The sequence below is a fragment of the Ceratotherium simum genome, chromosome 8, assembly GCF_057802395.1.
Source record: "Ceratotherium simum simum isolate JZ-2026a chromosome 8, ASM5780239v1, whole genome shotgun sequence".
In the NCBI taxonomy this organism is placed as follows: Eukaryota; Metazoa; Chordata; class Mammalia; order Perissodactyla; family Rhinocerotidae; genus Ceratotherium; species Ceratotherium simum.
Window position 1 is genome coordinate 57744585 of NC_141907.1, and position 16534 is coordinate 57761118.

At 39.3% G+C, this 16534-nt stretch overlaps 1 protein-coding gene across 2 annotated transcripts in view; it reads left to right on the top strand.

Moving 5' to 3' along the window:
• Positions 1-438: 438 nt before the first annotated feature.
• The window catches only part of SLC4A4 (solute carrier family 4 member 4), a 274164-nt gene continuing 258068 nt past the window's right edge, over positions 439-16534 (top strand). For both annotated transcript variants that reach the window (XM_087434419.1, XM_004419157.3), the window contains exon 1: positions 439-511. In XM_087434419.1, coding sequence (XP_087290545.1) covers positions 439-511 — 73 coding nt within the window. The remainder of the gene's footprint in view (positions 512-16534) is intronic.

A 16534-nucleotide genomic window follows, 5' to 3' on the forward strand; every position in this document is an offset into this window, starting at 1 on the left:
ACATTTTTATGCAGTGGGTGTTTAAAGAGCTAAGCACTGAAGCTGGATTTCCACAAACGATCATCACGAGCACTCCAGACACACCAAACTTCCTCTCTTGGTATTTTTTTTCTTTCATCTTTTTTTTTTCTTCTTTTTGCAAATCCCAGAGGGGAGAACCCTCAATATCCAGCCTACAGGACTGAGATGATTTTCTCTCACCTGTCCATGTGGGTGCCCTCTCAAGGTTAGAACTGAAGCTATGAGGGACCGGCATATTCTCAAGCACCAGATGAGAGGAGCTGCGTGAAGGAGTAGCAGACACCAGAGGAAGAGTGACTCTGCCCTGTTAACATGAACAGCAGCCTGCAGGTTAACCTGCCCAGAAGCTGGGCTGCTTCAGGTGGCTCCCTCCAGGAGAAGTCTGAGCATTCTTTTTTTCTTTTTTATTACTATAGGATGGAGGATGAAGCTGTCCTGGACAGAGGGGCTTCCTTCCTTAAGCATGTGTGTGATGAAGAAGAAGTAGAAGGTGAGCTGTGTGGGTCTGGGGAAGTGTATATTCATAGACATATGTCTTTGTAGAGAATAACACTCATGCATTTCATATGTCTTATATTTTTGAAGTTAAAAACCAAAGCTTTTCTGTGGAGTTTCATTAATCTCCACATTTTGCTTCAACACAGAAAGTAATTTCAAGAACTTCTCTGGACCATCAGACTCTGAACCAGTGTGGTCCTGCATGGTTAAAAAAGAGAAAGGGTCTTACTTTGAAGCAGGTGCCTGTGTTAGCTGTGCCTCTCTGTTAAAAATAAATATTTTGCCAGATAATGTTAACCACCTTCCAATGACTAATTCAAGGAAGCTGCTAGATTTATATAAATGCATTTGGCAGTATCTTCTAATATTCTTTCTTATAGCTTGCAGGGTAGAGAAACAGATGTTACAGAAGGAGAATGATACCATTGCTGCAGGAAAAATGGGTCTAGGCTGAGGATATAAAGAGTGATAATTATGGATGAGTCTCAGTTTGGAAAAGATGAACAAGCATTTTTTACTTAAAAAATCTCCAGGACCTCTTTTGCAAATGTTTCCCAGTGCCCGTTAAAAACCAATTAAGAGTTGCATTTTAGCTGGTCCTGTGATGCTTTCAGTGTGCCTTCTCCTTTTGTCTCTTGACTTATCAATAATGTGGAATAATACTATTTATTTGGTAGTGAGAAGGCAGGGCTTAATATTCATTAAAGTAATTATGTGAAGGTATCACAGATATACAAGATATTATTAATAGTTATAAAGAGAGTCTAAAAAATAAGCAGGGTTATAGACAGTACTCGTAAAGTTAAATAAAACTTGCTGGAGGACCATGTCATAAATTCTACCCTTTAAAAATCACATGAGAAACATTCATATGCGTTTTGGAAACTCTAGTCTGATTGATGCCATTTGGTAAATATTTAATGCCTACCAAAAACTTGGACCAGAGGGGTGATGGGGTTGGGAAAAAGAGGGTGGATATTGTGGAGTGATTCTTTAACCAGACCCAATACCAGGTTGCAGGCAAGTGATGCTCCTGTGCCACCTGGAATGTTTGAATAGTGTGGCTATTATGTTGTTTCTCATGTTTCCTTAATAAGTTTCTTCTGACCATGTAGTGTTGGAGGATTGGTTCCCTCCCTCCACCTCCCAATTTCCTGCATTTATGCTCTTGAGACTGACTAATAAGAATTTGATGCCCAAGTTTCTTAGGAAAGAGGAAACTACAATATTTTCTTTCATATTGTTTTACAGGTTCCTTGCACTTTTACAACATGACTGTGGGAAAATGTCAAGTTAGTGAAAGCAAAATAGTAAAACTTTTGTCATAAGATTCTTGTAACCCATGATGTTAAGTCTCCCTTGTGGTGACTCTGTCACTGTCCCAGTGTCAAAGAGGAGATAAGAATCCTAAAGTTATAGCAAATATGGATGTAAGACATATTATAGGATTGAGTGAATATCCTATAGTTTCAGGACAACTGAAGTAGAAAACTCAGTGAGAAAGCTTGGGAATGAGATGTACTGTGTGTGTGTGTGTGTGTGTGTGTGTATGTTTGTGTTTGTGTGTTTTCCTTGAGAATAATGTTCTAGCTAAGTTCACAGGAGATGTAAATCACTTGAGTTTGTAAGGTCTGTACGATTGACAGCCCCCTACTGCAATAGGATATTGTACATGGGTTTCTTAAAGCTTTGACTAAGAAGTTTATTTCCTGAAGTATTTCCCTTGATTTTCACGCGCAAAATTAAGACAACAATGCAATGAATAGCACATAAATCTGTAGCCAGGTTTCTTTAAGGAGGAACAAAAAAGACAACAAGAGGTGGTAGAGACATCGATAAAATATTTTGCCTTTCTGATGATTAAATGTGCCACCTGAATTTTGTGTATTTTCCTATTCTGATAAGACTTCTATTTTAATGATTATCTTTCATGTTGGTTGGAAACAACTGATTCCATTTCTTTCAAGGCATGTTTAGCTAGTTGCCTGTTGTTGAATCTTGAGCCCCTAGAGGATGGTTGCTTATGGTGTCATTGTTTGGTGGTGAATGTCCAACAGTGCAGGTTCCTCTACAGTACGTCTTGAAACTACAATTAGGAACTATTCATTTCTAATTCAGTGCCTTCCCAATCGACCCTCTCATTTTCTCACCTGACTTCATCTGGAGGGGATGGGAGCACTTAAATTTTATAGTAACTCTAGGTGAAAGTGTAAAGAAGTTGAAATGGACATAGGTTTGATGGCTTATCCATGGTCCCAGTGGTTGAGAATGAAGAAAGAGATGACTTGACTGTCAAGACCTCTAATAAGGATTTTGAATGGCAATGTTTTCCTCAAGGACATATGTCTATCTCAAATTTTCAATTGCATAGAGAAGGGTGTATGTGAAGGAAAGCAAAACTGCTATCTCTATTCGGAAGCAGCTGAGTTTCTGGTACTTTGATGGTAGGAGTAGGTACTTCAGTTTTAATGATCAGAAATTCGAAGGGCAATGAGCTGGAACACCTTACCTTTCTGTTATCAAACGTGTTTCCTTTTATCCAAGTAGTTATTTCTCTTGCTTTCAGGATAAACATGATTGAAGTATATTGCAGCGCACTTGGCAAAAGTAAATTTAAAATAAAAGTGTGGTTTTTAGAAGTAATTTGCACAATAAGATGCACTCCTATTAAGCGCTTACTAGGGTGACAGAGGTCCAGTAGCTCTAGTTACTTTGAAATGTTCATGACTTTAAAATTATTCTTAGGGTCACCTAATTTGGGGTGATTGGATTCAGCTCAGCCTGAAGGCAAGAAGAGCCACATGCTCTCTCATAGTTCTTCCTAATGCTGTAGTTCTGAAAAGGAGAGAAAGACTGAAACTGCCAACCACGCCCTCAGTTCACCTGGTTCAACTTTACTCTTAGTGGGTGGCATGACACTTAATCCACGTTCTGAAAACTCAATAGAAAACCATCAACTGCAAAACTCACTAAGAATAGAGTGAGTCAGAAGAGGAGTCATCTTCTGTTTAAATAATGAATTTATCTATGTGGGATATATTTAAAGACCCAAACCTCATTTTCACATAATTTGTCTCATGCGCATTTGTGTTAATGGTTTAAAGAGATAACTGTTTAAAAAGGAAACCAAGTGCCAACTTGAATCTTTAGAATAAAGAGAAGCTTTGATATCTATCCTTTCATTGGTTACCTTATACTGTGTATGGTTTTGTAAAGTGAACATTTTTGGCACAGAGTGGTTACTGTGCATAAACTCATTTAAATTTTTAGCATCTCAGATATCATATTCGTTTCTGTACCAAAAGATTCCAGTTCCAGTCCATCCACTTCCACAGAATTGGTCTGTAAACGACAAATTGATGTTACCAGAATGACCCAGAAATGCTGGCCATGAGGACCAACACTAAGTTTTCATTTCAAACACACTTACGGGAAATTGCCAAATTTTGTTGGGTGAACCAACGTTGAGATAGGAAAAAAAGAGTCCCAGGTAGCTTTTTCCAAACAGAAGGAAATGCTATGGATGTTTTATCCTTTAAAAAGTCAGCCAGGATTTTGGATCTGTATGATATAAACAGATTACTTATTATTCTCATATTTCGCAATAGGGGAAAAGAGCAAACTCCACCTTATCCTTTGAGATAAGGCCTTGGCTCTGCAAGGCTAGGTAACTCCCCAGCAAGCCTTGGCAACTCGGACTTTAAGAGGAGGGGCTTTTTCTTAACATCAAGTCTAACCAGCAAGCCAGGAAGCATAAAGTACAGCAGGACAATATTGGCTGAAACTTGTCTCCGTTTCTGAGGTTTGATCAGTGCTCTCAAAGCTATTATGATATATTGTGGTGGTTTTCCTCTTCCATTCAAAACCAAATCCAAAAGGAAGTACGCTCCCATCTGTCCAAATGGAAGAATAATTCTACAAATTCCCGTGTCTACTGATGGACATTGAGAGAGAGTATTGTTGAAAGTGTGTGGAATTTACAGGAGGATTATTTTGGGGGAAATAAAAGTGAAAAAGTAGGACAGGATCTGGAGCAGAGTAGACATCCACTAAGTATTTGTTAAAAGAAAGAATTAATAAATGAATGTATAATATAAACTAAATAAAGCATATGTAGAATCACTTTATATAATCCTCTAAAATCTTTGTTTAAATTTTTAGTTAGAAATTTGGTTCTAGTACTCTTAGTCAAGTGAGATGATACAGTCTCTGATGATCCTATCCTTGCTATGACTCCTATTTGATTTTGCAAAGATCATTGACATGTTTATATTGTTTATGTATTTATAGTGATAAGAAAAAGAAGCCCCTAAAATACCTCTGCCTTCTCTTTCCTTCTCCTCTACTTTTGAAGAGAGATACTAGAATGATGAAATGGTGGCTTTTGTCTATTTGGAGGTCAGGATTTCAACATTTTTCAGACATGAAATCATAGTGACTTAAACCTATTTTTCACTAGAGGATATTATGATGATATATTTATGTGTATTGGAGGAGGTAGAATTCTAAAGAAAAAGTGGGGTCTGGTAGACATTTGTTAATAATTACAATGTTAAAAACATAATTGCCAAGAAGGAGTAAATGAAAACCTATTGGGTGGGAAGGTGGGGCCAAGTCGGGGCTGGGGCTATTCTGAGCGCTGGATGTAAGTGTCCGGTTGCATTTTGCTGACCTCTTCTCTGCTGTTCACTCTAATTGCTCAGAAACAGTGTGTACAGAGGAAATACTTGGGCAAATATTGCTGAAGGAAAAGCCTTCTTAAAAGAAACAATGTATCCACACACTGGAGAACTTTAAAGAAATGTGGGGAGGTGTTTAAGGGTTGATATTTGAATAGCAACTTGGGTTTCCCAGAGCAGGTTAGGCCGATACAGGCCTTTCCCAACTCCCTGCTTCTTTCTCCTCGTGGCCTCAGCTGAAAGCCAGCCAGAGGCCCTAGAGCAGGCAGCACTTAGCTTGGAACTGTCTAACACCTCCAGCTGTGTCAGTGAAGTTAAGCATTTGTATATGGATATTTTTTTAGCTTCAAGGAAATCTGATAATAATTCCTCGGGTTTTTGAAACTGGAATCAGACATCCCTTCCCAGAGTTTTCCAATTGTAAAGAATTCCCTGTAGTACAGGATGGGCTAAAACCCTCTTTGAAGCCACTTTCCATCCTGGGTGTCTATATTCTTCTATGACAATAAGCCGTAAAAAATTGAACTTGGTACTCGGGTTGTGTTTTGCAAGGATCCAGAAATTCTGAAATACTATACTTGGGGCAATTTTGTGTATAGATTGAGTTCCTTTCTAGAAGATTTTTATATTGGTTATATTTTTGAGACATATTGTTTGATATTTATTTTTGGGAACCTCTATCATTTGTTTTATTTGTGTGTTGTTAAAGTAGAGTGGCTAAGCATCAGTTTGGGAATAAAAGTTTAAAACTCTCTCTATTGCTGAATTATTGCATAAGTGAAGGAAGCAACTTGAAGTTTGGATTTTGGGTTTCTTGCTCAGTAAAATGGGAATACTAGAACATGCCGCTCACCGTAGAACTGTTTTGATAATTACCAGAAATGATGTTGCTGCTGTACCTGGCACTAGGAATAGGAGTGCATCATGCTATACCTTCCTCTGTTCTTTTTCTGTCTGATTGATACAGCCTCACAGATAATTTGCAATGATTGTTATCATTCCAAAAATTCTAACTGGCCTAAATGTTTTTTATTTGCTTAATTCATTTTTATCAATATCTAACCTTTGCCTTCCTAACCTCGCTAACCTATTGCTTCTTGTACTGGAAAAGACAAGCTAGAATGGTCAAGGGAAGTTTCCCAAGGCCTACTGTCTATTTCTCTTCAGACTCTTTCTGATTCCCTTTAAACTCTGGATGTAAGATCTGATTTTCATGGTTAGACGGCTCTGATACACATTGCCCCTAGATTGTTAAATTGTCTCCTTTTTCAAGAAGAGGCATATTAACTATAATTGTATACAGAATAAAATACAAATGCGTACCCGTGACCTAATAAAGCCTGCAAAATTGCGTCTTCTGTAAAACAGATTTAGGTGTACAGTATTTTTCCACCACTGAGGAGGGAAAGGTCTATTATGTGTATATGTAATGTATATAAACATATTTTATATGAAAAAATATAGTATATGTAATATATAGCATATATCTATGTTTAGGCTATTATGTAATTTAGATACCAATTAAATGAGATTATGCAATAGTATAGAAATAGTACTGTGTATTCAAACCTGAGCTAAATGTTTTCCCATTTTTTATCATCACGAGATTCAGAATCATTGGGGGAATGACTGATAGCATTGAGGGGACTGAGGTGAGAGCCTGCCATGACAGGAGTTCACAGAAGCTTCCAAATGTTGTATCCCTGAAGCTGCTGATTGCCGGGTGGGATGAAGGTGAAGATAGGGAGGGTAATGAGTGACATCCATTGAATCAGCAGTATAGGCGACTTAAATAACTCCCTTCTCTGAATAGCTGCAAAAGCTTTTAAATCTGGTTAATTGTTTTTACCTCGCCATAGAGTTAGACTTAGAAGGCAGCTATCCTAAGTGCTTTATCCAATGCGTTCACCTTTCTTTGTACTCAGTAGACTTTGAAAAGAGAACAGAGACTTTATTTTACTGACTCTTTTCGTAGTGGAATGCTCAATAACTTTACCAGGCCAAAACTTTTGGAAATAAAAATAGGTTTTGAATTTTAGTAATATTGGCCAACATATTAGCTTTAGAGGGCCAGATTGCACATTTATAGATTGCTTAAATCACCACCCCAGCCCCCATTTGATTATTAAATTTTCAACAAGTAATTCTATCCCTACTGGAAAATAAAGAAAATACCTTGGATGTGGAATGAAAGCTCATAATTGAATCCAATGGATACATGTATTTGGCAAATTAAATCAGTATCTGATTGTTCAGGTGCTTTTATTCAGTCTGTGCTGTGGGTTGGAGAACCAGGAGTCTCAGGACCTATTTCTGTTCCTGGCTCTGCCCTGCCTTTCTGGGTGACATGAGGCCAATCACATTTCCTTCAGGCAAAGTGCAGTTAATAACCAACTCCTTAGCCACCTACCAGAGAAGCTCTAAGGATTCTTGGATGATACCGGAAAAATACCTCAATATTTGCAGTAAGCCACTGACAATTTACTTTCTGAATCTCAGTTTTTTGTACAAAGAAATAGTATTTGTGCTTCCCTATCTCTTAGTTTTGCTAGGAGTATAAGTAAACTAATTTGAAGTCCCCAGAATGAACCCTATAAATTTAAGATATTATCTCCCTTGGATATAGTCCCTGCATGCAATTTATCTTTATGCTCAACACTTTCTTGCTAGTGGTTGCTGTGACTGCAGAGTGCTTTCAGACTAAAGATAATATTGATATCTGGTAATCAACAAACTAGTTGATTAGTATCTATGTTAACTCTTCCTATTAACTTTGATGGATAATGCTTTTTTTTCCTTCGCTTTAAGCTTATCAAAATGGTAAGAACAATTGCAGATATAAGCTCTAATATGTTGCTTTTACAGTTCAGATGTATCATGAATGTGATAACATATTCCAATTAGGGCCACAATTAATATTCAGTCAAATAAACCATTATTTAAGGGCACAAGGTTGGTTGATATGATAATTTAGAGAGTGTATCATGCATCTGGGTGAGTTTACATGGAGACCAGGGTATATATCTCCCACAGAGTGACATTGAGTTGAGACCTAAAGGATGAAGAGGAGTTAGCTAGGACAAGAATGAGGGAAGCCTCACAGGCAGGCATGGGTGCAGGCCCACAGGTGAGAAAGGGGTAGGCCTATTTGAGAACTGGAAATAAGGCCATTGTGGCTGGAGCATTTGAACAGGGAGAGAGTGGCCTGAGGTAGGTAGGACTCAGAAAATTCATAACCTTTTATGCTATGCTAAAAATTTAGGATTTTGTTGAGTGTGCACTGGGGAGCCATGGCAGAAAGGTTTAAGGAGGGAAATGACAGGAAAATATTTGCATTTTAAAAAAGATCTCTTTGGGGCCAGCCCTGGTAGCCTAGTGGTTAGGTTTGGCGTGCTTCACTTCAGTAGCCTGGGTTCAGTTCCTGGGCACAGACCTACACCACTCGTCTGTCAGTGGCCATGCTGTGGTGGCAGCTCACATACAAGAAGAGGAAGATTGGCAGCGGAGGTTAGCTCAGAGCAAATCTTCCTCAGCAAAAAAATAAATAAATAAAAAATAAGAAATTAAAACAAAAGATCTCTTTGGCTGCTGGTTGGAGAGAGCATCCCAGAAGGGCAAAGATAAGAGTGGAGAGATTGTTGTTAAGATTCAACTGAGAGATGATTTTGGGTTGGACAAGAGTGAGGACAAAAGAGATGGAGACAAATGAGTTGAATTGCCAGAACTTGCTGATGGACAGATGGATGGATGGGGGTGATTGCTTCTAGATTTCTGCTCTGAACAATTTGGGAGATTCATGTGCTATTTTGTAAGATGGGGAACACTGGAGGAAGAGTGGTGGAGGATAGGAGTTCAGCTTTTTGAATATACTGAGTCTGAGGCACCTGTGAGACATCCAAGTAGAACTCTAAAGCAGGCACTTGTGTATACAAGCTGGAGATAAAAATAAAGGAGAGGGATGGAGATATAAGTTGGGAATTCTCAGCATCTAGCTAACATTTAAAACCACAGGAATGAATGACGTCACCAAGATGAGAGAAAAGAGTCAGAAGGGGACTGGACTGGGCTCTGCAAGTGCCAACATTTGGAGACTGAGAAGGAGCAGTCATACAAGTCGAAGGAAAACCAGGAAAGAGTGTCTCTGAGGCGAAGAGAAGAGCACTTTCAATAAGGAGTGAGTGAGTGACAGTGCTGAATGCTGCCTGGAGTCAGGTAGATGAGGATCGAAAAGTAGCCAGTGGATTTGGCAGAAAGAAGGTGATTGGTGGCTTTTGTTAGCGATTTGGGTGGCATGGTTGGGAAAGAGTCAAACTGGAGTAGATTGAACAGTGCCCGGAGAGAAAGCTATCATTACAGGAGTTGGAAAGAGGCTTGGAGAAATGGTAGAAAACTTTTAGCCCTTCCCTCTATGTGCTCCTTTACAGTTAACCAATTACAACACTTAGAATTGTTATAGAATCTTTAGAGCTAGCAAGGATGTTAGAGAAAATTTAGCTCAGTGTTCTCAAGTTACAGATGGATAGATGAGCCTTGGAGAGGTTAAAGCAATTTGCTTGCGGTAATATTGGTAGTAATTGGAATAATGAGGACAAGGACCCAGGCTTCCTGACTTTCCCAGGGCATGCTCATTCCAAAAAAGTGTGCTTCAGGTCTGTTCCCTCTGGAGCAGGAAAGGAATTTAGACAGGGACATGGATGAGAACTAGAAGAAACATCTGGAAGAATAGGAAGTGGGAAGAACTGAAAGGAGAAAAATAAAAAGGTGTTGGAAGAGCTTTTGAGAAGGTGAGGGAGAAAGAAGACACAAGGCTGGCTGGCCTCAAAGTTGGAATGACCCTAGGTGATCAGTGGGAGGACAGATGTCACAGCTAGGACATCTTCATATTCTGGGGCAGCTTATAGTACTAAGGGTTGTGGATTTAAACTTGTCATTCTGTGATTATAAGAAAGAAATATTTTCAGAGAATTCCTGAGACCTTTTTTTCCTTCTAGGTAATTACTAACTTGAAAGGACTAATCCTTTTTTCCCCCCCCTTTCTTGGCTGTGTTTTGCAGACAGCAGAAGTTGGGGGGGTGGGGGTCAGGGAGCTGGTACCATGGTAGTGGGAAGGTAGGAAGGAAACCTTCTATATCCAGGAGCACCAAGAGTCCCAGCCTCTATTTCATTAACTGGCTATTTGGCTTTAGTTGGTTCACTGGTAAATGAAGAGGTTGAACCAGGTGATGTTTAAGGTCATTTCAACTCTAGAAGTATGATTATGTGCTGCTGTTTCTTTTCTGGGTGCATATGGAAAACCATAGTCATGAAGATCCTGGGACTGGGCTTAACTAGGCTAATTTAAGTCTCTTGTAGCACTTCCCCTAGTTCTTGGTCATTGTTTTAGCCCTATGGCATTATCCGTAACGCCTTTACCTTTACACAGGTGTGTGAGAGGAGGGAATTATGTGAACTAATACTAAATATTTGATACCTGATTAGCCATGAGTGCATTAACTATATGATGGATTATCTGTCTATAGCAACTAAAGACCCTTCTTCCTATTGCCCAAGCAGGGCTTAGGCCAGTGCTAAAAGGGAAGCCATAATAGAGTTGGAGGTGGACAATGTGGTTAGAATGAGAGTGTGAATGTGTGCATTTATATGTCTCTCTAAGCTGCCTCCCTGGCTGCAATTGCAAATTCAGTTATCAATGACCATTGGATTAGCCATTGTTTTCTCTCTTCCAACCCTGCTTGCCATTCAGTTGTGCAAATGGTGACCACAGAAAAATAATGGAAACTGTCAGTTCTCTGTGTTTGGCTCACAGGTGGATTTTGTCTGACTGCATGTGTACTGCACAGTAAAATGCGTCAGTTCTTGCGGGGTTCTGGGGTGTCAGGATGAGTGGAGGGTTCGTCTCTCCCTGTTGGGCGGTTCCTCTTCACTCTTAGCACTGCCCTGCCTGGCACTGGCCTTCCCAGGCCTTTTGGCTCCCCTCTTCTCTGTTCAGTCAAGTAAAAGGACCAACAGACTCGGTTGCTGGGGTTCGGCACTCGCTGGATGAAAGCTCCGCGGGAAGCTCTACCCAGAGCAGGTGGAGATTGCCAGGCACTAGCTTCTGGGCAGGGTGAGGGAAGATTGAGGTTGTGGAAGGTGTTGCCTTTGTTGAACAGTGAAACTGTATAGTGACTAAAACAGCTGACTGAGGGACGGGTTAGACTTGATCTCAAGTTGGCTATTTTGTCCCGCTCAGGGTGAGCGCTCTGGAGTGCCTTTGCTGGAGAACAGAGGGTGTTCACATTATTATCAGGGCTCGATGGGGGTGTGAATGAGGAGAAATAGTGCTTTGTTTTTGCCCCTTTGGAAAGGGAAGGGAGCAATAGGGTCAACACTTATGGAGCACCTTTGTGTACCAGACACAGTCGGAGACACTTTACACAGTGTCTCACACACTGTGTGGGAGACACATGACATGTTTGATTTGGCTTGTCCATAAAAATGATACCTATCTCTCTATCTCTATGTATGTCCCTATATATAGAGATTATACATATATATAAATCTCAATATAAATATAAAGATATATATACAAATATAGATTATATTTTATATTTATAGATATGAATATAAAAGAGGTTTTGCTACAGCAAAGTTAAAATTACTTTGGAGAATCAGCTTTTTAGAGATTGTGAAGCACTTTGGGAACCGCAGTTTATAAAAGATAAGCTGATTTTTAATCCTATTTATTCATTAAGGTAGGTTCCTATGGTACCTTTAAGTGGTTGTTCTAGTCTAGATCTTTTCAAATAATTGATGATCACTGAACATAATAAAGTTGTATTTCTTTAAAAATATTCACTAATTCAGAATTTTTGTAGTGCTGGTCAGTTTCCACCTCTGTGATCAGCTGTTGGTAATGGAAACTGCAGTGGAAACTTAACTTCAGTGTGTGGTGTTAAGGTCCTTACCTTTACCTAAAGACTATAGTTAGAACAATTTTGCTAAAAATGAGCACTTAAAAGGCGGATGCAGAAGTTTACTGAGCTAAAGGACAGGCGTTTAGCTAAGTAACCATAAGCTCAACTCCCCTTCGAGACCTTTCCTGTGCTGTTTGTTCTTGCCCAGACATTATCATCATCATCATCAAATATTAAATATTAAAAGTACTGTGCGCAGTAAACACCAGGTAACAAGCCGAGATTTCTTATCAGTTTTGCTTGGGGCACCTCAGGTCGCCTTAAGGATTTCTGGGAGGCTCTCAGTTGACACAACTCCCCTGCAGTTCAGTGGGAAGAAAAGTATTTCCCTGTTTTTCATCGGTTTTACTATTTATTTGCTTGCATGCCTGATCCTAAGTGTGATTGGTAGCATTAATATTAAAATAGATTACTCATCTGCATTCAAAATGATGTAGGAATAAATTACATATGTAACATGTAATTATCTATTAATAAACACGTGCATTATTTTTTCTATGTGAAAAGTTGCCCGTATCCAAAATACAAAAATAGAAATCCCCCTTTGTCCTGAGTAGAGGTATATGTTTGAAGTGTGGTCCCTCAGGCAGACATTTCACCACGGGTGAACTGCAAAATGACACCATGCCTTTTGAAGGGGGTTTTATTTTCATGAGCTGGTATTTATGCCCAAGTTAATTAGCGATGTTACTTTGATTGTATCTTATTAGAGCTGCTTGTGGGCACTCTTAAGCGTTGGGGAGTAATATGCTAACAAGTTACTGGTATTTCATTTATTAGAGTGTTTATGATTATGTATACTGATCTATTTCTATTATATAAAGTGCCAACACACAACCTCTGTGGTGTCTGGACTTGATACTATGATTCTGTTTAAGGTTTCTTATGCATGCTTCTGAAAAATCTTTGAGATTATTTTGGTCCAAGAAGTAAAGTCTTTACAGCATCTTTTTATAATCTGTCACTCATCCAGGTTCTCTGCCTCTCCTATCACAATTTTCTTTTCATAATAATGAAATATCTCTTAATCATAAAATAATATCTCTTAATTTTGCTTCCCTCTCCTACATCCCTCTGGCAATGGCTACAACATGGGTTAGGCATCTTGGCATAAGACCAGGTTACTTTAGATAAGCCAGGGAAGGCAGTATTTAACTTATATTTTGGGAATATTGCTGATTAGTTCTGAAAGAATGATATAAAATGCCCAGTGTTGTGGAATCTTTGCTTTGAACTGGAGAGATCAGAAATTCAGTCGGTTATAGAAAGAGCAACAATGTGGATAAAAATTAAATTCAGAACATCCCTCAGTGTTTAATTAGAGATGTATATAGGAGACTGGGGATGGCTAGGGGTAGCTATGGGGGAAGGTGGATTTCTGGGCAAAGATTTAGACCTAGCTAAAGGATCACCAGAGGACAGGTAAAATCTTTGCCCAGGAATCTACCTTCCCCATAGCCACCTCCAGCCATCCCCATTCTCTACCCCCATACTGATATCTCAGGTTTTAAAAAATATTTATATACTGCTTATTCTGAAAAGGTTTAGTGTGAAGGGGAAAATAATGGTTGAAAAGTTGGAAGAGTGAGGTTTGTGTATAAAATGCATGTCACAAAACTCTATCTACCTGCTATAGGTTGGCCTGCAGTTTGTCCCTCCTATTTCTAGCAGTCAACATGAAGAGGGGAACATAATCGGTTATAAGACTGATAGCATAAATACAGTGTGTATTATAAAAAAAAAAACCCAACAAGCAAAACACCACCAAAGCAGTGATGAAACACTCACTATTCTTTTCTCTTAAGGTTTTTTTTTTTTTTTGAGGAAGATTGGCCCTGGGCTAACATCTGTTGCCAATCTTCCTCCTTTTTTCCTTTTCTCTCCCCAAAGCCCCAGTAGGTAGTTGTATGTCATAGTTGTACATCCTTTTAGTTGCTCTATATGGGACACCGCCTCAGCGTGGCTTGATGAGCAGTGTGTAGGTCCGCACCCAGGATCGAAACCGGCAAACCCTGGGCCGCTGAAGCGGAGCACGTGAACTTAACCGCTATGCCACCGGGCTTGCCCCTCACTATTCTTGATATTAGCACCTGAGACATATTTCTCCTGTGGGATTTTATGAGTTAGCTAGTGAAAATATCCTTGACTTCCCTGAACCTTGGTTTCTTTGGCTGCACAATGGGTTTAATAGCAGTATTGGATTCGGGCAATTGTGAGAATTGCATGAGGTAACAGATATAAGAGACCTACCAGAACCTGGCACATTTCTAAGTATTCAATAAATGGTTGCTATCGTCTGTATGTACAGTAAACACAGCAACATGTTTCCTAAAGGAGCTATCTGATCTATCTTGCATATAGAGGTATAGAGGCATATGTTATTAACCACCTGTTAGTTGTCCACAGAATTTTTAGTTTGGCTGGTGTAAAACCTTTTTCTGGTTTGATGAATTTTAATCCTACAAAGTCCTAAATCATCCTTGGTAGCAAAGTGGATATCTATGAAAGCCTCTTTAACCTGAATGGCTACAGAGTTACTAAGCGTGAGAGTTCTCCGTTGGCCTGAAAACATAGTAGCAACTATCAATGCTGTTAGTTTAGAAACATGTTAGGAATTGGGAGAATTGGACATGATAGATTCACAGTACTTCTGCTTTCAACTGAGGTGGAGCAGGTGAGGATGGGAGGAAACAAGGATCACCTAGCGATAATTTCTGACATTCGGAGATAACCAGGAAAACCATGTTTTCCTCCCAGTAGTACTGGCTCTGGGCTGGATTGTGAAATATTCCCAAGACATTTAGAGTTTGTTGGGAACTCGCACCATCTGTCAGAGAAAGGCATGCAGGGTATTTATTTGAACACATGATACTGAGGCCACTGCCAGATCAAGGACTGAATGCCCTTTGACTCAAACCTAAATGAATACTGTCAAATGTGGATTCTAGTAGATTTACTTTATGAAATTTTGAGTAGCAAGAATGTAACCTTTATTTTAATAACATTTTAAACAATCGCCTTTTCCTTGTTCATTATTGCTATTTAAAAAAATTTTTGCTCCTTCTTTTTACATTATCTTTGGAAGCAGTTTTTACTGACATTTCTAGCAGAGAAGTTTTTTTGGAGCCTAAAACTCCCTTATAAGTTAGGCAGATAACTGTCCCTGGTTCTTTGAGCATCTTACTATTTCTTAGACTCTTGCTGGATTGGAAAGCTTGTCTATCAAGTTTCTTGTTTTCATTTTACATGTAAAATAATACTACACCCTCAACCCTTATGGCTTTCCTAAGAGCTTTCTGTCGTTTTGGGAGTTGTGATTTTAAAAATAGCCATCAATCTTCATGACATATCTCTGAGACAGGTAAAGATATTTTAATGAAAATAAATATTGAGATCCACCTATGATATTCTTATCAACAATAGCATATTTTCACCAGTAATGCTGCTTCTGTTGATCCTGAAGACAGGTATTCTGTGGGGGTGGTTAGAATGCTTCTACTCCAGCTCATTTTACTTTTGGCATTTTTGTTACTTAGCGTATACAGCTTGTGAAATATTTGGTCATCACCTTGAGAAAGCATGCCTTACCCCCACTCACCAAAGTGAGGCTGTCTTGCTCTCTTCCCATGGGCAAAGAAGCTGAAATGGAAAGAGGTTGAGAAGTGATTGATGGAATACAAGCCCTGTCCCTGAGCTCCTAAAGGTTTATTTAACCTTGGGACCATGTGCTTTTTCCTCTGTCTGAACACAAGACAGAAAAGGAAAATTTAGTTACCAGTAATGGATGAGAGAAGAAGGAGGATGCTTTGCGTTTTGAATTCCTCAGCTCAGTGCCATGATTTCCTCTGGTAGTTCTTGGAAGGTAATAGCTTTCTCATCCAAGGAGTATTCTATTTTACTGGGCTGTAAGGATCCCCACAAAAAGTTCATAGCCCTGTGGGTACCAGAGAATTATAACTTCCCAGAGGCTATCACTGAGAATACTAAGAAGATGTCTAAGAGTGGTTGTATGGGATGGGATAGGGAACAGAGAGTGACCACAAGTGGGCTTGAGGGATCTTTTTGGGTTGGTGGAAATGTTCTGAAATTAGGTTACAGTGATGGTTGTACAACTCTGTAAATATACTAAAAATCATTGAATTGTATCCTTAAGTGAATTTTATAGCACATGAATTCTACCTCAATAAAGCTGATCAAAAAATGCCTGAAATTTGGGAAGTCTTGAAAGGAACCACATTTCTGCTTGGTATCTGGGCTCCATAGTGCAGCATCATATCTGGAAGCTCCCCCACCTGTGGGACAGTGTGTGACAGAGTGAGCGAGGAGAAAGCATCTGAGGAGGAGCTGGAGGAGATGGGGATAAGCAGAATCTCACTCATA